The sequence below is a fragment of the Oncorhynchus clarkii genome, chromosome 3 (genome assembly GCF_045791955.1).
Source record: "Oncorhynchus clarkii lewisi isolate Uvic-CL-2024 chromosome 3, UVic_Ocla_1.0, whole genome shotgun sequence".
Lineage (NCBI taxonomy): Eukaryota > Metazoa > Chordata > Actinopteri > Salmoniformes > Salmonidae > Oncorhynchus > Oncorhynchus clarkii.
In genome coordinates, this window is record NC_092149.1 from 70,198,101 (window position 1) to 70,222,540 (window position 24,440).

At 44.0% G+C, this 24,440-nt stretch overlaps 2 protein-coding genes across 5 annotated transcripts; one reads left to right on the forward strand and one right to left on the reverse strand.

Moving 5' to 3' along the window:
• Nucleotides 1–1,915: 1,915 nt before the first annotated feature.
• On the forward strand, nt 1,916–14,562 carry LOC139402773 (STEAP family member 3, metalloreductase). 4 transcript variants are annotated; one of them, XR_011633268.1, is made up of 6 exons: nt 1,916–2,031; nt 8,840–9,346; nt 11,033–11,560; nt 11,974–12,138; nt 12,230–12,746; nt 13,128–14,562. XR_011633268.1 is itself a non-coding variant. In XM_071146699.1 (5 exons), exons 2-5 carry the CDS (start codon nt 8,855–8,857, stop codon nt 12,521–12,523), a joined length of 1,479 nt encoding a protein of 492 aa, XP_071002800.1. In that variant the 5' UTR covers nt 1,935–2,031; nt 8,840–8,854; the 3' UTR covers nt 12,524–14,562. The 4 variants fall into 4 exon arrangements, 2 of the variants coding, with proteins under 2 accessions (XP_071002800.1, XP_071002807.1); XR_011633269.1 differs by lacking the exon at nt 1,916–2,031 and adding an exon at nt 3,685–7,935; XM_071146699.1 differs by having other exon boundaries at nt 1,935–2,031; nt 12,230–14,562.
• Nucleotides 14,553–17,883, reverse strand: c3h2orf76 (chromosome 3 C2orf76 homolog). Its single transcript, XM_071146717.1, has 5 exons — nt 17,523–17,883; nt 16,688–16,738; nt 15,998–16,035; nt 15,809–15,890; nt 14,553–14,966 (listed from the first exon to the last, which is right to left on the reverse strand). Exons 1-5 carry the CDS (start codon nt 17,650–17,652, stop codon nt 14,887–14,889), a joined length of 381 nt encoding a protein of 126 aa, XP_071002818.1. The 5' UTR covers nt 17,653–17,883; the 3' UTR covers nt 14,553–14,886.
• Nucleotides 17,884–24,440: the final 6,557 nt, after the last annotated feature.

The following is a 24,440-nucleotide window of genomic DNA, read 5'->3' on the forward strand; positions in this document are numbered from 1 at the left end:
CATGCTGAATCAGGAAAGGGCCTTCCCCAAACTGTTGCCACAACGTTGTACGCACAGACTTGTCTGGAATGTCATTGTATGCTGTAGTGTTAGGATTTCCCTTCCCTGGAACTAAGGGTCCTAGCCCAAACAATGAAAAACAGTCCCAGACCATTATTTCTCCTCCACCAAACTTTACAGTTGACACTACGCATTCGGGCAGGTAGCGTTCTCCTGGCCTCTGAATAAACGTCCGTCAGACTGCCAGATGGTGAAGTATGATTCATCACTCCAAAGAACACATTTCCACTGCTCCAGAGTCCAATGGTAGTGAGCTTTACACCACTCCAGCCGACACTTGGCATTGCTCATGGTGATCTTAGGCTTGTGTGCGGCTGTTCAGCCATGGAAACCAATTTCATGAAGCTGGCGAACAGTTCTTGTGCTGATGTTCTGATGTTCTGTGAGCTTGTGTGGCCTACCACTTTGCGGCTGATCTGTTCTTGCTCCTAGAGGTTTCCACTTCACGATGAAAGCATTTACAGTTGACTGGGGCAGATCTAGCAGGGCAGAAATTTGATGAAGTGACTTGTTGGAAAGGTGGCATCCTATGACAGTGCCCCGTTGAAAGTCACTGAGCTCTTCAGTAAGGCCATTCTGCTGCCAATGTTTGTCATGGAGATTGCATGGCTGTGTGTTCGATGTTATACACCTGTCAGCAACGGGTGTGGCTGAAATAGCCAAATCCACTAATTTGTCCACATACTTTTGTGTATATAGTGCACCATCTGTGCATAATTGGCTATACTCTACATATAAGCATCTTATGGCGATGACTATCTCAGATGACCATGAAAGTCAGAAAGCTCCAATACATGTAGGTAGGTAGGTAGGTAGGTAGGTAGGTAGGTGTGTGTGTGTGTGTGTGTGTGTGTGTGTGTGTGTGTGTGTGTGTGTGTGTGTGTGTGTGTGTGTGTGTGTGTGTGTGTGTGTGTGTGTGTGTGTGTGTGTGTGTGTGTGTATGCTTAAACTGCAAAGGGATATTGTAGATGATGCCTAATTAGGTAGTTAGGTGTCAGAGCTGTGACCTGAGTTATGAGAGGGAGACTTCTCTGCCCTCCTCGGGGTGACTTTGGCACCTCTACTCCACAGAGCCCACAATGCTCAGCAGAGTGACAGGTTACCCGCCTAACCCCAACACACACACCCCAGAACAGGAACCGATGTCAGCCTTGTGGGAGTCTCCTTCCAGTCCCCAACACGTTTTTTTTCTGACCTTAAAGTTATAAGTTGAATTCACATCCCATGTCATTGGTATGGTATTTCTGCCTAAACCTCAAATGAATAGAAAAGATCAGAGCTGAATAAAATCCTAAATTTGTATCTCTTATCTTTACCATTCTCTTTGAATTGAATCATATGGATCTACATAACAGGTTGCCTGGGACATGGACTTATTTCATAAGTACACTACAGTTTTGATGTTGAAAACATCTCAAAGTGAGCAGCACCGCCAACGTTTGGTAAGGCACCTCAGTCACCTCTCTCTGACTCTGTCCAAGCACAGTTCAACAGTGACACCTGTCGGGAAAAGTCTGTAATCTGTTGCCCAGAAATTGTTTTTACTTTCCTGCCTTAGTAAGTGCGCACAATTGTACAAACCGCATATGTAACAACTTTATGACATAATATTATTACATATAAATCTAATATAATATATATATTTGTTAAATAACGAATTATGTGACTGAAAGTCCAATAAAGATACAGCAACCTTTCGTATCATATACCAGTGTGTTTTTACATGGCACATTTTACACAACAGCTAATTTCATAATATACTATGAAACCGCTTAGCTATTATTATCTTCTGTGTATATTATCTGTCTAATCGGATCATAAGGAACTGCATGTTGCACGGGTGTTCTGCACGGCCATAGTTATCTTCCGTACACAGACACAGACGGGCGGAGCGATGTGGGCAGAGTCTTGTTGTAACGCAGTTCGGCATCTGCAAGGCATATGACGGATTCTGCTTCATAAACAACACACGTAAGTGCAATGAATATGCGCCTCGAATAACAAACTATTGGCATACAATACTTGTGATATTATTCCCTTGTCGTCCGTGGCGATTTTAGAATGGACATCTTGGTGGGGCAAAAAACAACAACATGTGGGATGCAATTCCAGCAAAGCCACTACACACCCCAAAACAACACTAAACAATACATGAATTGCACTATAATGGTGACAAATGTTTCCCACAAACTGCTAGAGCCTACATAAAGCTGTCCCAACAGCAGAGACCTAAAACCTCACAACTGCTACACCTGGCTATCAACGGAGCCTTGTCTTGCAGCGAAAGAATTCATTCTCTCTTTTACGGCCTTTAAAAAAAACATAGCTGATATGTCTGACTTGGTTAATCCTCCTGTTGTGTTCGTTTCATGTTAATTAATTCTGTTCCCGGTCCAAATTGCCGCCCAATTATAGCTGATTATAAATCCATAATAATAAATATATGATCACCTAATGTTGTGTTAGATATTTTTATAAACTTAAGTTCTTGTGAACATTACAAGTTTACAAGAACATTACAAGAACATTACAACTTCTATTTGCTATTTATGGCCTGTAGGCCTCATTGACCTGAGCTCATACAACTCGTTTTTGAGTAAAAGAAACACGTAATGTATGGATTATTTTGACTTTTAACAAATTCTCAGATGAAACATATTGTGATATTTATCACAGACTACTTTGTGTCCAAGTTCAACAAGGACTCTCTCCTCTTCTCCAGTGTCATGATCAAAGATATGATCAAGAGCCTCACATACAGTATATCGTTTGGTCATTGTGTTGCCACAGAATGAATTGTGAGCAAGACCTCAAAAAGCTTTATATACAATAGCTGCAAGAAAAGTTCTATATATTGTTGAAACAATGTTGCGATTGCTTGTGAGAATGCCACAGGTGTGTTTCCCTGGGGGAAAGATTCTATTGGGAAAAGGTTCCCGTGGGGGTTGCCATGGAAGCCAAGAAGGGGAGTGTGTGTGTGCTCAAACACATCCATGTGGGGGCTGGGAGGAGAAGTGTGTCCATCTGATGAATGGGCATGTGCCAGAACTCAATTTTATACACTAATTGTAGTCTCACCCATCTACTGACTGGGAACACCATAGGTGTACAAAGGTTAAATAAAACACCCCAAAGTTTATGAAAATCATCCAAATGTGTTTTGTGTGTTCAGATGCCCTGTGTGGACAAAGTCATGGAACCATATGACAATTAAATTAACAACATTTTTCAGAGAGAGAACTTTAAATCGGTCCAATTTGACTGGAACACAGCAGGAGGGTTAAACAAGTGTGGTTTCTACTGACAATTGATGTACAAACTATGGCCAAAGTGGACGACAAGAAGAAAAGAGGCAATCTGTCATTTCGATTAAGACATTAATGAGCGAGCTAGGACGGACGTAGTAAATATAACTGTTCAGCACTTTTGAAATGTACAGCAACAGAATTCAGAACATGGGCCATTCTTACAGTGTTCTCCCTGTACACCAAGTCAGAACCATAGGATAAATAAAGGGGGCATGTAAACAATGAAAGCGCTTACAATTGTCAATGATTACATTTCTCTTAAACAAGTTATAGGCTACATGTGCACCACCAAGTCAGAACAGTAGGCAAAATTAAGAGGGGAAAATAGACCAAATTATTAGGGTGAGGCACATGGGCTACTAAAAGCTTACTACACAACATACACTTAGTATTACTTTCTTAGCTACAGTATACATATCTCCCTGGCATATTACATCATTTATGCAGCAGCATACAAGACATTAGACTCACCTTGTTGTGCTGTGCTCACTTGAACAGGAAGGTGGCGTGGTGGTCCTTCGTGGGCAAATTTGATCATCAAACTTTGTCATCAATGTCTGGCATTCTCTGGATTTATGGTGCTTTCAAGACAACTGGGAACTCAGGGGAAAAAATGGTAGAATCATAATGACGTCAGTAATGTTCAGGTTGTAGCTCTAGAAAGAGGCCCGAGTTCCGAATGTACAATTCCGAGTTGGATGAAAGTTCAAAACGTTTTTCCCCGAGTTTCCAATTGTCTTGAACTCACAAAAGTCAGATTTTGCCGTTCAGAGTTAACAGTTGAGCGCGGCACAAATCATGCTTCATTGACAGCATGGCCAATGTTGAATGTTTATAATTTTAAAACTAGGAAAAGAGCCACTCCACCACACAGCCACTCCACTGAATAGCAGGCTAATGATTGCTTTGTAATACTTGCAGTTAGCCACTGATTCCTTCCAAACCACTCATTGTTGAATTTGATATTTCCAACATTTCCAATGTTTATGTCCAATGGCCAATGAGCCCCAATACATTTAATCTATAATTGCTCTTCATATGACAATGATTAAAAATGATTTGCCAGTAGATTGTCGACTTGATTCATGATGATGACAGCTAGCTAAAAATGTTAAAGTATGATGTTGACATGATCAGTTCAATCAAAGCTATTGTGCAAAAAGCTACTGTACATATAACGTGATTTGACATAATTTTATCTGTGGCCAATGACATTGAGCCTTCATGGATGAGCCCTTCTAATGTAACTCTATGGCATCACTCAAGGGGCTAGAATTTGAGGTCTCCCCTTAGACTTGGCGGTGACGTAGTGTCCCCATGAGTGACAGAACACTGAGCCAATGACGTCGCAACGCTCCGTATTTTCTGCTGGCTTGTCCCACCACCACAAAAAGCACTGAGCTATAGGCTGAAACACCTGCATTTTGGAGCTGCCTTACTCAAGAAAACAAAATAAGACCATGTTTATATGCAGCGTTATTAACTCAATGATATATATATATTTTTTTACATTGTTTGCAAACTGATATGTGACACGTTTAATGCCAAAATAACATGCAAAACAGGAAGGGCCCCCTCCCCCCAAAAACATACTAAAATGCAGGGCTCAAAACAGGTGTGACTCTGCTCTGAATGACAAGTCGCCACTGCTTGTCGTGCTGTTTGGCAGTGTTAAATAAATGCATTTCTTACACATAAGTATGTGGACACCTTCAAATAAGTGGATTCGGCTATTTCAGCCACACCCGTTGCTGACAGGCGTATAAAATCAAGCACACAGCCATGCAATCTCTATAGACAAACATTGGCAGTAGAATGGCCTTACTGAAGAGCTCCATGACTTTCAACGTGGCACCGTTGTAGGATGCCACCTTTCCAACAAGTCAGTTCGTCGAATTTCTGCCCTGCAAGAGCTGCCCTGGTCAACTGTAAAGTCTGTTATCGGGAAGTGGAAAAGTCTAGGAACTTCAATGGCTCAGCCGCAAAGTGGTAGGCCTCACAAGCTTGGTGGAGGAGGAATAATGGTCTGAGGCTGATTTTCATGGTTCGGGCGAAGCCCCTTAGTTCCAGTGAAGGGGAATTGTAATGCTACAGCACACAATGACAGTTTGGCGAAGGCCCTTTCCTGTTTCAGCATGACAGTGCCTCCGTGCACAAAGCGAGGTCCATACAGAAATGGTTTGTCTAGATCGGTGTGGAAGGACTTGACTGGCCCGTGTAACAGTATAACTTTAGACCCTCCCGTCGCCCATACCCGGGCGCGAACCAGGGACCCTTTGCACACATCAACAACAGTCACCCACGAAGCATCGTTACCCATCGCTCCACAAAAGCCGCAGCCCTTGCAGTGCAAGGGGAAACACTACTTCAAGGTCTCAGAGCAAGTGACGTCACCGACTGAAACGCTATTTAGCGCGCACCACCGCTAACTAGCTAGCTATTTCACATCCGTTACACCTGCACAGAGCCCTGACCTCAACCCCATCAAACACCTTTGGGATGAATTGGAACGCCGACTGAGCCAGATCTGATCGTCCAACATCAGTGCCCAACCTCACTAATGCTCTTGTGGCTGAATGGAATCAAGTCCCCACAGCAGTGTTGCAACATATAATGGAAAGCCTTCCCAGAAGAGTGGAGGCTGTTATAGCAGCAAAGGGGAGACCAACTCCATATTAATGGTCATGATTTTGGAATGAGATGTTCGACAAGCAGGTGTCCACATAGTTTTGGCCTCAGTCTATAAAAAAGTGGTCAGATGAAGCAGATGCTAAACTACAGGACTGTTTTGCTATCACAGACTGGAACATGTTCCGGGACTCTTCCGATGGCATTGAGGAGTACACCACATCAGTCAACCAGAAGCCATGGATTACAGGCAACATTCGCACTGAGCTAAAGGGTAGAGCTGCCGCCTTCAAGGTGCGGGACTCTAACCCGGAAGCTTACAAGAAATCCTGCGAAGAACCATCAAACAGGCAAAGCGTCAATACAGGGCTAAGATTGAATCATACTACACCGGCTCCAACGCTCGTCTTATGTGGAAGGGGTTGCAAACTATTAAAGACTACAAAGAGAAGCACAGTCGCGAGCTGACCAGTGACACGAGCCAAATCACTTCTTTGCTCGCTTCGAGGCAAGCAACACTGAGGCATGCATGAGAGTATCAGCTGTTCCGGACGACTGTGTGATCACACTCTCCGTAGCCGACGTGAGTAAGACCTTTAAACAGGTCAACATACACAAGGCTGCGGGACCAGACGGATTACCAGGACGTGTGCTCCGGGCATGTTCTGACCAAATGGCAGGTGTCTTCACTGACATTTTCAACATGTCCCTGATTGAGTCTGTAATACCAACATGTTTCAAGCAGACCACCATATTCCCTGTGCCCAAGAACACAAAGGCAACCTGCCTAAATAACTACAGACGCGTAGCACTCACGTCCGTAGCCATGAAGCGCTTTGAAAGGTTGGTAATGGCTCACATCAACACCATTATCCCAGAAACCCTAGACCCACTCCCATTTGCGCACCGCCCAAACAGATCCACAGATGATACAATCTCAATTGCACTCCACACTGCCCTTTCCCACCTGGACAAAAGGAACACTTATGTGAGAATGCTATTCATTGATTACAGCTCAGCGTTCAACACCATAGTACCCTCAAAGCTCATCACTAAGCTAAGGATCCTGGGACTAAACACCTCCCTCTGCAACTGGATCCTGGACTTCCTGACAGGCCTCCCCCAGGTGGTGAGGGTAGGTAGCAACACATCTGCCACACTGATCCTCAACACTGGAGCTCCCCAGGGGTGCATGCTCAGTCCCATCCTGTACTCCCTGTTCACCCACAACTGCATGTCCAGGCACGACTCCAACACCATCATTAAGTTTGCAGACGACACAACAGTGGTAGGCCTGATCACCGACAACGACGAGACAGCCTATAGAGAGGAGGTCAGAGACCTGGCCAGGTGGTGCCAGAATAACAACCTATCCCTCAACGTAACCAAGACTAAGGAGATGATTGTGGACTACAGAAAAAGGAGGACCGAGCACGCCCCCATTCTCATCGACGGGGCTGTAGTGGAGCAGGTCGAGAGCTTCAAGTTCCTTGGTGTCCACATCAACAACAAACTAGAATAGTCCAAACAAACCAAGACAGTCGTGAAGAGGGCACGACAAAGCCTATTCCCCCTAAGGAAACTAAAAAGATTTGGCATGGGTCCTGAGATCCTCAAAAGGTTCTACAGCTGCAACATCGAGAGCATGGTTGCTGGTTGCATCACTGCCTGGTACGGCAATTGCTCGGCCTCCGACCGCAAGGCACTACAGAGGGTAGTGCGTACGGCCCAGTACATCACTGGGGCTAAGCTGCCTGCCATCCAGGACCTCTACACCAGGCGGTGTCAGAGGAAGGCCCTAAAAATTGTCAAAGAACCCAGCCACCTCAGTCAGACTGTTCTCTCTTCTACCGCATGGCAAGCGGTACCGAAGTGCCAAGTCTAGGACAAAAAGGCTTCTCAACAGTTATTAGCCCCAAGCCATAAGACTCCTGAACAGGTAATCAAATGGCTACCTGGACTATTTGCATTGTGTGCCCTCCCCCCACCCCTCTTTTTACGCTGCTGCTACTCTCTGTTTATCATATATGCATAGTCACTTTAACTATACGTTCATGTACATACTACCTCAATTGGACCGACCAACCAGTGCTCCCGCACATTGGCTAACTGGGCTATCTGCATTGTGTCCCACCCACCAACCCCTCTTTTACGCTACTGCTACACTCTGTTGATCATATATGCATAGTCACTTAAACCATATCTACATGTACATAGAACCTCAATCAGCCTGACTAACCGGTGTCTGTATGTAGCCTCGCTACTTTTATAGCCTCGCTACTGTATATAGCTTGTCTTTTTACTGTTGTTTTATTTCTTTACTTACCTACCTATTGTTCACCTAATACCTTTTTTTGCACTATTGGTTAGAGCCTGTAAGTAAGCATTTCACTGTTGCATACACCTGTTGTATTCGGCGCACGTGACAAATAAACTTTGATTTGATGTTGTGTAGTTAGCAGAGGACACTACATCATTTGATATTTGGACAGGGAAAAGGGCATATGATATTTGAATGGTTGCATGATGAAAATGTAAGGCCATGCCAGAATTTAGTGGCAGTATTACAGCAGAGATGTAGGCTACAAGTAGTACTCATATATTCAATTTGTCAAATCAAATATTATTTGTCACATACACATGGTTAGCAGATGTTAATGCGAGTGTAGCATAATGTGAAATGCTCCAAGAATGATATGGCTATTTCATGTGGATATGGCTCTTGTTTGCATTATAGTGCCATAGTTGAACTTAATATAGTTACTATGAATATATGAAAAAACTATGTAATTACAATGTGTAGTATTAATAGTATGTAATAACAGCATCAACGCCTCTTCCAGCTCTACAGGTCCAACATGCCTCTTGGCGACATGAGGACACCCCTGCTGTCCAACTCATTTGACACCCCAGAGGAATCCCTGCCCTGTGACCCGGGAAACCCCACAGTAGGCATCCTAGGCTCAGGTGATTACTCCCGCTCCCTGGCTGTGCGATTAGTTGCCTGTGGTTATAGGGTAGTGGTCGGCAGCCGTGACCCAAAGCATATAGCCACCGGACAGTTTCCTGATGGGGTTCAGCTTCTCACACAGCGGGAGGCGATGGTTGGCACAGAGAAAGTTGTCTTTGCTGCTCTCTACCCTGAACACTACCACACCCTGGTGGGGTTGAGGGATGTGCTGGCTGGGAAGGTGCTGGTGGATGTGAGCAATGCCACCAAGCTTAACAGTGGAGAGCCATCTAACGCTGAGAGGCTGGCAGAGCTGTTCCCAGAGAGCAGAGTGGTGAAGGGCTTCAATGTGGTCTCAGCCTGGGCCCTGCAGACTGGAGCTCATGACGGCAGCAGGCAGGTAAGAGAGTAATCATGTATATACTGTACATACAACTCCACACATTGTATACAGTGGCAAGAAAAAGAATGTGAACCCTTTGGAAATACCTGGATTTCTGCATAAATTGGTCATCAAATTTGATCTGATCTTCATCTAGGTAACAATAATAGACGAACACAGTCTGCTTAAACTAATAACACACGAACAATTATACATGTTCATGTCTTTATTGAACCCGCCATGTAAACATTCACAGTGCAGGGTGGGAAAAGTATTTGAACCCTTAATAACTGGTTGACCCTCCTTTGGCAGCAATAACTTCAACCAAACGTTTTCTGTAGTTGCGGATCAGACCTGCAAGGTCAGGAGAAGTTTCAGTTCAGCAATATTCTTGGGATGTCTGGTGTGAACTGTTCTCTTGAGGTCATGCCACAGCATCTCAATCGGGTTGAGGTCAGGACTGACTGGGGCCACTCCAGGAGGCGTATTTTCTTCTGTTGAAGCCATTCTGTTGTTGATTTACTGTGTTTTGGGTCGTTGTCCAGTTGCATCACCCAACTTCTGTTGAGCTTCAATTGGCAGACGGATAGCCTAACATTCTCCTGCAAAATGTATTGATAAACTTGGGAATTCATTTTTCCGTCGATGATATCAAGCTCTCCAGGCCCTCAGGCTGCAAAGCAGCCCCAAACCATGATGCTCCCTCCACCGTACTTTACAGTTGGTATGAGTTTTGATGTTGGTGTGCTCTGCCTTTTTTTCTCCACACATAGTATTGTGTGTTCCTTCCAAACAACTCAACTGTAGTTTAATCTATCCACAGAATATTTTGCAAGTAGCTCGCTGGAACATCCAGGTGTTATTTTGCAAACTTCAGATGTGCAGCAGTGGGTTTTTTTGGACAGCAGTGACTTCTTCCGTAGTGACCTTCCATGAACACCATTCTTGTTTAGTGTTTAACATATTGTAGACTCGTCAACAGAAATGTTAGCATGTTCCAGAGATTTCTGTAAGTCTTTAGCTGACACTCTAAGATTATTTTTAACCTCATTGAGAATTCTGCGCTGTGCTCTTGCAGTCATCTTTGCAGGACGGCCACTCCTAGGGAGAGTAGCAACAGTGCTGAGCTTTCTCCATTTATAGACAATTTGTCTTACCGTGGACTGATGAACATCAAGGCTTTTAGAGATACTTTTGTAACCCTTTCCAGCTTTATGCAAGTCTTCTGAGATCTGTTTTGTTCGAGGCATGGTTCACATCAGGCAATGCTTTTTGTGAGTGTTTTTTTATAGGGCAAGGCAGCTCTAACAACATCTCCAATCTCGTCTCATTGGTTGGACTCCAGGTTAGCTGACTCCTGACTCCAATTAGCTTTTGGAGAAGTCATTAGCCTAGGGGTTCACATACTTTTTCCAACCTACACTGTGAATGTTTAAAATATGTATTCAATATAGACAAGAAAAATACAATAGTTTGTGTGTTATTGGTTTAAGCACACTATGTTTATCTATTGTTGTGACTTAGACGAAGATCAGATCAGATGTGATGACCAATTTATGCAGAAATCCAGGTAATTCAAAAGGGTTCACATACTTTTTATTGTCACTGTATGTAGTTATAGACTTAGCACACCGACAGGCACTCACCCACACAATGTGAGCCTCAATTTCTCCTAATCAGTCCTCTTCCCCCTGCCCCTCCCAGGTCCTGATCAGCAGTGACTGTCCTGAGGCCAAGAGAACTGTGATCCAGCTGGCTCGCTGTATGAGTTTCCTGGCGGTGGACATGGGAGGCCTTGCTAGCTCTAGGCACGTTGAGGACGCCCCCCTGCGCCTCTTCCCATCCTGGGGTGGCCCCCTAATGGTCACCTTCCTCCTCATCCTTTTCTTCTACGGCTACAACTTCCTGCGTGGTGTTCTCATGCCCTATCTGTCCCGGGGGCAAAACAACTTCTACCAGCTACCCCTGGAGACGATGAACGAGACGCTGCCAGCAGTGGCCCTGGTGATCCTGGCGCTAGTCTACCTCCCGGGACTGTGGGCTGCCGCACTGCAGCTGGTCCGGGGAACAAAGTACAGCCACTTCCCCGGCTGGCTAGACCACTGGATGGGGAGACGCAAACAGCTAGGCCTGCTGAGCTTCCTATGTGCCGGGCTGCATGCGGTCTACAGTATGTGTCTGACCATGCGCAAGGCTTCCCAATACAGGCTGCTGGATGCAGCGTACAGACAGGTGAGTGGTTGGAGTCAGTTGAACAGGTTGAACTCATAGCTAGTTGAACATCTATAATCCATCAGTAGGGGACTATCCAAATAAAATGTTACCAACCGTGGTTGGTGATGTCACTGCTGTGGAGCAGTAGGCCGGGGCTGCATTTTGAACTAGACGTGACAGAGTGTGGCTGAGGCCTAATTAACAGACTGACTCCGTTAAGAGCTGATTCTTGGGGGCAGGATGCTCTCACGCATCCAGCTCTCCCATAGAGCGTTGTTCACAAGTGGGAGAAGGCAGTGCGCGCTCATTAGTTGATCCACAGATTAAGTGTTCCTCTCACACTTTTCTCACAGTCTCCCAGTGTTTTAATGCTTTTAACTGCATCAGTGAATCATTTGGTTTTCCACTAACCGGTCTTTGTGCCCTTTCAGGTGAAGGCGGGAGTGGAGCATTCCTGGGAGGAGCCTCAGGTGTGGAGATCGGACTTTTATCTGTCCTCTGGCATTCTGGGACTTGGTGTTCTGACTCTTCTGGCCATCACATCTCTACCCTCGGTGGGTAACGCTCTCAGTTGGAGAGAGTTCACTTTTGTACAGGTGAGTAGCTAACAGCACGATACTTGACACTTTTGTATGCACCCGTAGTTTATTGCAACATTTTGAGCGGTTTTCTATCATCTGTCTCCAGTCAGGGTTGGGGTACGCTGCCTTGACTCTCTCCATCATGCACACCCTCTTCTTCAGCTGGGACTTTGCTTTCTTCTCATTTGCTTACCCTTACTACATGCCCCCCACATACCTGCTGGCACTGATCCTGCCCTGTCTGGTCCTGGTGGGTCGGCTCTTCCTGGCACTGCCCTGCCTGGCGTTCAGACTGGCAAAGATACGTCGAGGCTGGGAGAGTCCATGCCACCACCCTCCTCAGACCCAAGAGGACACAGCCAATGGCGTGCTGCCCAGGGACTTAAGTGGTGATGTGTGACGGTCAAGTAGAGACTCAGTGCAAATCCATTTTCTAGCTCTGATGAAAGGGATGGTTCGTTGTACATATTTTGTCTGACACACACTGACACTTTTTAATGCAACTTAATTTTAAAATCCAAATAAGAAACAAACTCAAGAAAAGTGTTACTATTTTTCTAGAAACTGAAATACTGAAAGGTTACCTCAAGTTCAATATACATAACCTTCTGTTATATATATAGGTATATATAACCTTCTGTTATGATAAATGATGTACGCTCTTTGTTTAACTGGGTTAAGAAACATGAACAGATATGTATCACTTTCACTGAGTATCATAGCAAGACATTTCATTTTTGACTAGACCTCTAAGCTTCTCTTGGGTAAAGTGAAGAGACCACTTTCTGGTCAATTTCAGCATGTTCAAATCTCCAAACCCACTATTTGACAAGATTTACCAACCAGAAGTGCCTGAATTGAGCCTCAACTGATAAGCTGCACTTGACCCTGAAATAGGAAAAAAATGTATAGACAGAAGTCTGTATAAGGATTAGTGTTAGAGACCTAGTTAATACAGTCAGTCTTTGTTATTCAGCTGTGTGTTACTGCGCTGTCGCTTCCAGACAGACAGTCTGTGTGCAGTGTTGTGGAATATCTTGAGTCAAATATTTGCACAGATACCGGAACTTGTGAATTCAATTTAGACTTTATTACAAATGTAACAGAGCCGAGCCCTTCCATGGAAAATACTAAATTCTCTAATCACAGAGTTCTGACTTTATAGTTTTTCCCGTCTTTACATTGCACATATAGTCAGTCACTCCTTGTATGTACATGAACAACTCCTATTGGCCTTATAGTTCTCCCATCTTTGCATTACGTATAGAATCCCCTCCCTCTATACGAAAATAACTCCTCTTGACATTTCTCCACCATTATCTTTCCATCTCAGTTCTTGCTTGTTAACGCCCACATCTGACAGCTGAATAGGTTATAATGGTAGCAGGCCCTGTTAATTTTTGTTCCATTCGTTATATAGCCACTCTGTCTTAGCACTTCAAAGTGGACAGTCTAAACACTGCCTACTAATATTGGAGTCATGAGTTTTGCATTAGTTTCGCTACCACAGCAGCTCCAGTCCTAACAACATCATTATGTAAGGAGACTGGACACATCAGTCACAAAACTACTGTCAACCTGGGAAATGAACAATTAACTGAAGGAAAGTGTCTTCAGCGCACACATAAGGTGCGATATACACTCACCAGCCAGTTTATTAGGTACACCACCCAGTTTATGAAAATGGAAATGGCATTGAGCCAGTCAGTTACAGTTCGATTGAATGTTAAAATGGGCAACTGAATGTGGTATGATCGTCTGGGCCAGGTGCGCCGGATCCAATATCTAAAAAACAGCCTCACTCCTGGGATTTTCACATACAATGTCTAGGGTTTACCGAGAATGATGCGACAAACCAAACATACCCAGTCAGCGGCATTCCTGTGGGTGAAAACAGCTCGTTGATGAGAGGTCGAAGGAAAATGTCAAGAATCGTGCACAGGCAGACCAAAAACAGACAAATAATTGTGCAGTACAAGTGGTGTGCAGAAAGGTATCGTGGAACTCACAATTCATCGATCCTTGTCCATACTGGGTTCCACTCCGATCAGCTAAAAATAAGATGCTCCATTGGGCACGCAATCACCAACACTGGACAATTGAGTGGAAAAACATCACCTGGTCTGACAAATCCCGGTTCCTGTTGAGTCAGAACTTGGCATTAAGCAGCATGAGTCTATGGACCCATCTTGCCTGGTACAGTGTATAGCTGTGATAAAGGGCCTTTTGTGATTCATTTGTGAGTGTGTGTAATGCAGTACCGTATTTACTTGTAAAAACTAGAATGAGCAAAGCCAGTGGTTTCTCCTTGGGTAAGAATACATTTTTTTTTCCTATTGAATATTAAAGCTTATGTGCCATATTTGGACCCATTTCAGCAAGGGGGAAAATACTTCACTGTACTTATGCAATAAAGCTTTTTAGATGACTCATTTCAAACCAGTGATTTAATTTGGAATAATGTTTACAGTAATAAAACAGGTCTTACAGGAAACTAATAAGTACAAAGAAAATCCATGTACAACCATAATCATATTCAACACCACCAAATAAATGGAAAGTGCATTTCAGTGGAGATGTATAAGAGGCAAAAACATGTTTTTTATATATATATATATATATATGGCATGTTAAATTAAAATACTCAAACTTAGGTCTGAAGGCACATGTCACCCCCCCCCCCCCCCCAATCTTCCATTCATGTGTATCCTCCATGTCAGATCAGAATCCCCTCTTCCGTGGTGAAGTGGGGGATGAAGGCCCTTACCACCAGGCCGGTTGGGGGTTGGCTTTAAAGAGCTTATAATCCTCTTTCCTGAAGAAGGCCAATTCTGTTTCATTTGCTGAAACAAAAAAACAGGAATAAAATAAGACCCTTCACTTTGACAATATTTAATTACCAGGATGTTGCCTGAATGCAGTTCCAACTCATAAAATACACACACAAACGGTCTGAATACTTATGTAAATAAGGTATATTTTTTATTTTTAAAACACTTGCAAAAAAAATAAGTCAAGGGGTCTGAATACTTTCCGAATACACATACAGTACCAGTCAAAAGTTTGGACACCTACTCATTCCAGGTTTTTTTTTTACTATATTTTAGAATAATAGTGAATACATCAAACTCCAATCAGGCTGTCATGTGCCTTTTACTGAGGAGTGGCTTCTGTCTCACCACTGTACCATAAAGGTCTGATTGGTGGAGTGCTGCAGAGATGGTTGTCCTTCTGGAAGGTTCTCATATCTCCACAGAGGAACTCTGGAGCTCAGTCAGAGTGACCATGGGGTTCTTGGTCACCTCCCTAACGAAGGCCCTTCTCCCCCGATTGCTCAGTTTGGCCAGGCAGCGAGCTCTAGGAATAGTCTTGGTGGTTCCAAACTGCTGCAGAAATGTTTTGGTACCCTTCCTCAGTTCTGTGCCTCGACACAAACTTGTCTCAGAGCTCTTAAGGACAATTGCTTCAACCTCATGGCTCAGATTTTATTTTTATTATTCCATTTTAGAATAAGGCTGTAATATAACAAAATGTGGAAATAGTCAAGGGGTCTGAATAATTTCCAACGGGCACTGTATAGTCTTTTTATAATGTAGACGTATAGCGGTTTGCCCCAGGAAGACCCCATCTACCCCCCCCCCCCCCCGTAACTCTTCCCCTGTGTACAAAAACAAGATGACTATACCAATGCCCGCATCTCTTAGGGTTAGTCCATCTTGCAGAATAAGCTTGTCATCATCCTCCAAACTCATCACCAACTCATTCGTCTGCAAACAGGACATTTATCATTTTGATTGGCTTTGTAAAACAATTATTTAGAATAGACAATGGGAGAGATTCAACAGGTGTATATGTCAGGTGTCAAGGAGAATACCTTTGCTCCATGTGCCTGGTGGATGATCTTCATTGTGTCTTCAAATGATACATTATGTAGAAGTTAAGACATATCAATATACTGCATGTATCAAGAATGCATGCCAAATGGGTCCAACAATGTTTAGTGAAGGATAACCTTGAAATGTTGCGGGCATCATTCTCAGAACATAATCGACTCCTAAACCCTACCATCAATATTAAATGTCTATGGCACAGGTGTCAAACTCATTCCACAGAGGGCTGAGTGTCTGCAGGTTTTCACTCCTCCCTTGATTGATGCATTAAGGTCACTGGAGCTCTCCACACCTGGTTGTCTCTGGCTTAATTGAAAGGAAAAACCTGCAGACACCAGACTCTCCATGGAATGATTTTGACACCCCTGGTCTAGGGGCTGCACCAAACGGGGCAATGCCAATGGTAGGGTAGCCGATAACTAAAATCCACCACTGGACTGGAGCCCCAACGTCACAAAATTAAGTTATAAAAATTGATTTCAGCACCCAAAGAATAGCCAGCAATTACATTGTTCTTTGTAATTGCGTGCTATTCTTTTGATGCTGAAATAAGTCATTTTTTTAATTAAAAACGTAATTGTATGTAACGTCGGAGCTCCAGTCTGCCCACACTAATCATAGCTATTTGGAAGTAAGCAGCAGAAGCCACTACTAAAAATGCAGCCATAACTTACCGTAGCCAAAATTCTTGAATGGGGGTGGTAAACCGGCTCTCATGCTAACTTCTAAAAGGGACAAATCAACATGTATGGAATCAGAAAGGCAGATGATGGAATGTTGAGTAATATTTTTCATAATGTCGGGCGTTCACTCACGGCAATTCAAGAGGCAATTCGGGGCAATTCAAGAGGGTGGTAGAGGTTGGCTCTCGAAATAAATGTAAACGTAATTCTTTGCCCTATGTCATTATAAATGACAACTAATCAGACTTTTCCACAATATTATAACTTTAATATACTTGTACTTGATAGTGTTGAAATAAGAACGTTAATTTGCTGTAACCATTGCTAGTTTAGACTGCACCGCTCTTGGATGCATCTCATATTTGGTGTTGTGAGGTGATCCTTGACTTTCATTGCCTGTAACCGCAATCGATCTACGTTGAGAGGAGCCGCTTCTATGGCATTTTAATTGGAAATAACACACATATACACACACATTTTAATAGCGGATTTCATTTAGAAAAATGCCATGTTTTCAGCCACTAGCCGGTCAGTTGAGGTTCGAAGTTAGCCGCGGAGCAGCGCCACAGAGTTATATTGAGCAGTTACCACTTTTTGATCATGCATCGAATGACATTCCATTCACTCTAAACATGCTAAATTCTCAGAGTAAATCGTCGGTAACTTTTGAACCATATATGGTAGAGACATGGTGTTTGGCCTATTATTTTTCTGACTGAATGTTCTAGTGCATTCACATATTTATATAAACCTTGAATTAATAATGTTATGGGTGAACACCCTACATAATGTTTAGCTAGCTACCAAAAAGATAAATCATACTTACCATTTTTCACAAACTGGATAAATTCCTGGACCGTTTGATCTAAATTCACGCCACTAAATACAACTGGCTTGAAATTTCGGTGCTCAAAAGACCTTACCAAGCGAACAGTTAGGACTGCCTCGCTGGACATGCTGTAGCTGGCAAGCTAACGTTAGGTGACTGTTTACTTCTAGCTAGCAAAGCAAATGTCTCTTTACAGTGAAATGTCGACACTGCAGCCCTTTAAGCATATATTGATGCTCATACTAATTTAGAACCCGAGCCGAACCTTTATTGCTAGATACTGGTAAAGATTTGTCTGTTCTTAATAAAGTTTCAACAAATAAACACGCGCTTCCGGGATGACGGCCCTTCCGCAAGAGAAGAGCAAACGAATTTGTGCTCAAAATGATCAGATTCGATGTGTTGATATGTCTATAATTTCAATATATATATTTGTTCACATAACCTCTGATTAAAGCTACGGTTGTGTAAAATATTTAAATATGTTCTTGATAAATATGAATGCATATATATGCATATATATTTTACTTGCCAGTAAATCGTTTTTGTCTTATGTTTTGTGTCATACTATTCAAATAGTTAAAAGATCTGAATATACGTAGTTTTCTTTATGTCCACTCTATTATAGGGACCCGAAGGACTACTTAAATCGTCTGTAAATTAGATACAATGCTTTTTCGTTAATGAAGTTCATTATATTTTACTTCTTGTGAAAACTTTATACAAAAAGTACATCTTCATCTGGTACTTATTAAGAGCAACCACGTGGTGTGTACGACATCATCCTAAACCTGCAGCTGCTAGGTTACATTCCTGGCCAACCTGACAACAACAATTCATCCCTGGTCTATCTAACGTTCCATCGTGACTGTTATGAGACTCAATAGACAAGGAATGTTCAAATGCTATGGCAGCACCTGCTTGCCAAAAGCACATGATGTGGCATATGATATAAGGCTGCCTGAGGGGGAAAGGGAAATAAAGGGGAGGAGTAGAACCAAAAATATATCTGATTGGCTTTGATAGCGGGTAATACACGGACAAAGGGCATACCAGTTTGTAATATAGGCCAACGTGGCAGACACCATAGTAGAGATAAATATTTAATTATGTGGCAGACACACACATCCCCATGCCCTACTTTAGTGGGACCACTCGTAACAATGAATTGAGAGCTTTGATTGGTTATCTTTACTCACCCCAACCAACTGAGATGTTGCGTGAAGTGCCACTCATTGAATCTACCAATGGAATTGAGGGGGCGGTATAGCCTCAAGCAGTAACGAAAAGCGAGCATGAACAGTCTACCACAGAGTTTCTAAACCCAGAGGACCAACATCAGGATTCTTCCGGGAACGCTTCGCGAAGCAAACTCGACAGACCAGACCGGGTTCTGTAAGGTCAATGAGATAAGTGAAACATTCTTCCTTAGTTGTTCATTTTCCCCTATTTCTAAAAGGCACAACCTAGATTCTAGCCAATGTCTTAAGTAGCTGAACATGTTATTACTCCAACCTCGTGAATGTGACAATCTGACACGTTTTCTTTTTATATACAAACAAAAAAGTAAAAATTAAACACAAATAAACAGAAATGCAACATAACCACCATACTTGATACACAACACTATATGGCCACACCTGTCCACGAACACACACAAATACACAGTAGCTTCCACTTACAATACACAAACATACTGTACATTAAATTCCCCTCACATAGAAATGTCATACTCCTCAAGATGGTCAAAATAAGGCTTCCAGACTTTATCGAACACATCCATTCTCTGCACAACCTTATAAAACACTGAATCTAGTGGAATGTAACTACAACTCAGGAGGCTGCTGAGGGGAGGACATCTCATAATAATGTCTGGATACCATTTCCCCGATTCTACTCCAGCCATTACCACAAGCCTGTCCTCCCCAATTAAGGTGCCACCAACCTCCTGTGAACTACATAGTTCAGCCCTCCAATATTGATGTCCACTCACATGCCCTCATAGTGCGGGAGTTCAGAGCCATGCCAATAAAGGTGACCTTTTGGCTTGGTGTGAAGTTACTCTTCATGGTTCACGGTAAGACCCAGTGCAGTCAGCGCTGTGCTCTCGGCTGCACACTCACAAGAGGGGGCGCAGATAAGCCCGTCGTCGAGGTAAGGAAGGATCTTGATCCCCTGTAAGTGGAGAGAGCTCAGGGCTGCGCTCACACTTCTTGTGAAGACACGAGGAGCCTAGGGAGAGGCCGAAGGGTAATACCATGAACTGGTATGCCTGGCCTTGGAAGGCAAACCGCAGAAAATGCTGCATCCCTGTCTGGGGCTGGCAAGCACCTGAGTTAGGCTGGTGTTAGGGCCAAGGGCGTGTATAGGGCTGGGCCGAATGAGAGCGGCCAGGTTCACCCGTGTCAGGCCTCCCTATGACATGACTCTGTGATGGCTGGTTTTTGGGCTGTGGGATCCATAGCAGTGCAGCCTGACTCAGCTGTGTTCGATGGCCCGTTCATCCACAGGGCCAAAAAGCAGTCCGGGGACCACTGGTAGCTTTCTCAGCATCTGTCTGGAGTCACCGGACATTGAGGCTTTGGCGAGCCAGACCTGATAACGATAACTACGGTGGACATCCGTCTGCCTAGCTCTCTGGTTATAACGTAAACGCTTGAAGAAATGCGTCTTTCAGGTTTCAGAGGTCGAGGTCTGCATGCCGGCTGGAGAATTCTGTTCTAAGGGTCATCAAGCTCTAGCCTAGCTAAGGCCGCACACAGGACAGCACATAGTGAGGCAGAGCTTTCTTCTGACTCTGTGTGATCAGAGCCTCGGAATGACTCCTCTGACCCATATTTAGCGTTGAAACTGAATGGGTCCACAACACTGGTTGGCACCTCCTTCGCCATGTTGGGTGTGTCATCATCCTGGTCACTAAAGTGCCGGTTGGATGCCCGAGTGAAGAGCAGTTCATCATCACGGCTATCTGAGTCCTATGTCGTGTCCCATACGCTGGAGGGAGTGCTAGAGGGCCCTGACTAGGGGGCTTGAAGGAACGCAAAATAGTTTTATGCTGCCTTATCTCAGAGGATAAGGAATCAACCTTTCTAGTGAGGCTCTCAACTTTTTCACAAGGGGGCCAGCATGGGTTTTGTGGGCTTTCCCTCTTTTGGTGGCCCTGGATGGATCCTGGTGAACAACGCCGGATGCTGGTAAATTATCTGTGAAAACCAGGCCCTCAACTCTGGCTAGCTGCCCTTCCCTCACTTTCATAAGGCAAGATGGCGCAGTTAATGCAAGTCTCAGAAAGGGCCTCACGCAGCTGGCCAACACCTAGGCAGGCGGGGCACAGGTCATGACCATCTACTACTTGTAATTCAGCTCCACAAGAGGAGCAGCCATGCATGGCCAGCATCATGGAGATATGGTGTTCTCTCAGCTCAGAATGTAAAAGACTAATTATTTTACAAATAAATATTTCTTATGCAATATACAAATTAATCAAATTAACTCATCTAATACTAACCGGTGAGTGTATTACAACAGCTACCATAATACACAGTAAAGGTAGAGAGCTACAATAATATGGCGGGAGTTGTACAGCCCCGCAAAATAATTTTGGGTGAGCCTAGCTCCAACCACAGGGCTGGAGCAGGAAAGATATAATATGTTTAAACGTAGGCTTATTTATGTGAAACACGCACATATGGCCGTTGATTAGTAAGCCAAGCTGACAACACACAGTGGCAGCTAGGTTGAGTTGGTAAACTAGCTACAGTTGAAGTGGGAAGTTTACATACACTTAGGTTGGAGTCATTAAAACCAGTTTTTCAACCACTCCACACATTTCTTGTTAACAAACTATAGTTTTGACAAGGCAGTATAGACATCTACTTCGTGCATGACACAAGTAATTTTTCCAACAATTGTTTACAGACAGATTATTTAATTTATAATTCACTGCATCACAATTCCAGTGGGTCAGAAGTTTACATATACTAAGTTTACTGTGCCTTTAAACAGCTTGGAAAATTCTAGAAAATTATGTAATGGCTTTAGAAGCTTCTGATAGGCTAATTGACATCATTTGAGTCAATTGGAGGTGTACCTGTGGATGTATTTCAAGGCCTACCTTCAAACTCAGTGCCTCTTTGCTTGACATCATTGGAAAATCAAAATATATCAGCCAAGACCTCAGAAAAAAACATTGTAGACCTCCACAAGTCTGGTTCATCCTTGGGAGAAATTTCCAAATGCCTGTAGGTACCACGTTCATCTGTACAAACAATAGTACGGAAGTATAAACACCATGGGACCGCACAGCCGTCATACCTCTCTGGAAGGAGAAGTGTTCTGTCTCCTAGAGATGAACGTACTTTGGTGAAAAAAGTGTGAATATATCCCAGAACAACAGCAAAGGACCTTGTGAAGTTCCTGTAATAAACCGGTACAAAAGAATCATAAAACACGGGACGAGATGTTAAAAACTGTCCATTGTGCCAATAGATGGTATGCACTCACATGAGATTTGCCGTGATGTTGACAGAGTGGCATGGGAGGTTTATTTCTTAGACTGGGTTAAGATGTCAATTTTGGGACACATCCTCAGTAGTGTGCCTTCAAATCAGTGGGTGTTTTGGCCTTTAATCACTAAACACCCTCACCAAAGGTGGCCAGCTAAAGGGTAATCAAGCCTTAGCTTGTGTCCCATGCCCAATTAAGATTTCCCACGGGATTATGCAAGGCAGGGGCGTCCACTTCCCTGAGACAGCCCTACAGCTGACCGCATACCTCATATGCCCTCCTCATGTTGGAGGGATCTGAATTGGGTTCTCAGGTGGGGGTGGGGGGGTCATGAAGTTATAGCCCAGCAAGGGTCCTTCCGTTTGATCCAGATCCACTGGCTGCCTCTTTCAGCTGCTTGAGAAACTGCTCTGACGGTCTGCTGCAGAGCCTGTCCATGGATTCCAAGTTCTTTCAGCAACCTGATGGTGGAAGGAGCCACGAATCCTCTGCATCCCACTTCAACTGGCCAGACTTTTGCATTCCAGCCACGCTGAGTTGTGTCTGCTGCTCTGTGTAATGCAGTTTCTTACGCTCGTAGGCCTCTTCAACAGAGTTTTCCCACGGGACTGTGAGCTCTATGATGTACACAGCCTTTCGTGAAGGGGACCAGGGTACCATGTCTGGCCTAAGGTTGGAAAAATGAGTTGCTGGCCAATACCGACAAGCATCTTCCAGTCCCGGGCCATGGCTAGGTGTCCAGTTTCTGGCTTCGTAGGAGGATGCTTGGGCCTTTTCTGTCCCTCCCGGATGAATGTTGTTGTTTTGACGGGATTGCTTGTTTTTGGAGGTAATGAATTGGTTGCACTCCTCTTGGTCTCGAGTGCTGCAGCCAGGCTCTTGAGGACCTGATTGTGCCTCCAGGTGTAGCGGCCTTGTGAGAGGCTGGTCTTGCAACCTGTCATTATATGCCTGAGATTCGCTGGAGCTGGGCAGAGGGGACAGGTCGAGTCCTCGCCATAATATTGATGTGGGTTTTTTGGTGATGGAAGCACATCATAAACAACTCTTATGATGAAGCTGATGTTGCTTGCCTCCATTTGCCAAAGCTCACTCCAGTTGATCTTTCTCCTCTCCAGGCCTTCCCACCGCGTCCATTGCCCTTGTTTAGCAAGAGAGACAGCCTTTGCACTTCTTGCAGTCTCCTCCTGTGCGCACCTCCTCGACCACCAGCTTCCTGCGTTCAGATGTTGTTGCCTTATGGAACGTTGGTTTGCTTGCTGCCAGGCCAAAGAACCCTCTTCCATGCTGGATATTCCCCACAATGTCTTGGTGTCTCAGGGCTGATGTTGCTTGCTGCACAGCCTTGGATGATGTCCATTTCTGTCCAGTTTGTAGGGGAGGTGCAGCCTTGCTAATGATCTGGTCTTTGGAGTCCTTCAATGTCATCTGAAGTCTTAAAGTATCTATATCCACAGTAAAACGAGTCCTATATCGACATAACCTGAAAGGCCGCTCAGCAAGGAAGAAGCCACTGCTCAAAAACTGCCATGAAAAAGCCAGACTACGGTTTGCAACTGCACATGGGGACAAAGATCGTACTTTTTGGAGAAATGTCCTCTGGTCTGATGAAACAAAAATTGAACTGCTTGGCCATAATGACCTTTGTTATGTTTGGAGGAAAAAGGGGGAGGCTTGCAAGCCGAAGAACACCATCCCAACCATGAAGCACGGGGGAGGAAGCATCATGCTGTGGGTGTGCTTTGCTGCAGGAGGGACTGGTGCACTTCACAAAATAGATATTGAAGCAACATTGCAAGACATCAGTCAGGAAGTTAAAGCTTGGTCGCAAATGGGTCTTCCAAATGTACAATGACCCCAAGCATACTTCCAAAGTTGTGGCAAAATGGCTTAAGGACAACAAAGTCAAGGTATTGGAGTGGCCATCACAAAGCCCTGACCTCAATCCTATAGAAAATGTGTGGGCAGAACTGAAAAAGTGTGTGTGAGCAAGGAGGCCTACAAACCTGACTCAGTTACACCAGCTCTATCAGGAGGAATAGGCCAAAATTCACCCAATTTATTGTGCTATGTGGAAGGCTACCTGAAACATTTGACCTAAGTTAAACAATTTAAAGACAATGCTACCAAATACTAATTGAGTGTATGTGTAGTAGAGTTAAAATGGTTATTCCATCAAACTTCAAATTATTAGAATAGTACACAAAGCAGAACAGAACGACCAGGTTGAGGGTCAGTGGCCAAAGCCCGTGAACAGGAATATTCCAAGTTCAGACAGAAGGGGGGAGAGTCAGATCGCTATGATCGCCAATAACTTTTATTTTGGTTTCTATTCTTAATTGTTGCGCTACTGGTGCTGCCTTTTGATGTTAGGTAGGCAGCTACAGTAGCTGAATGATGTTAACATCT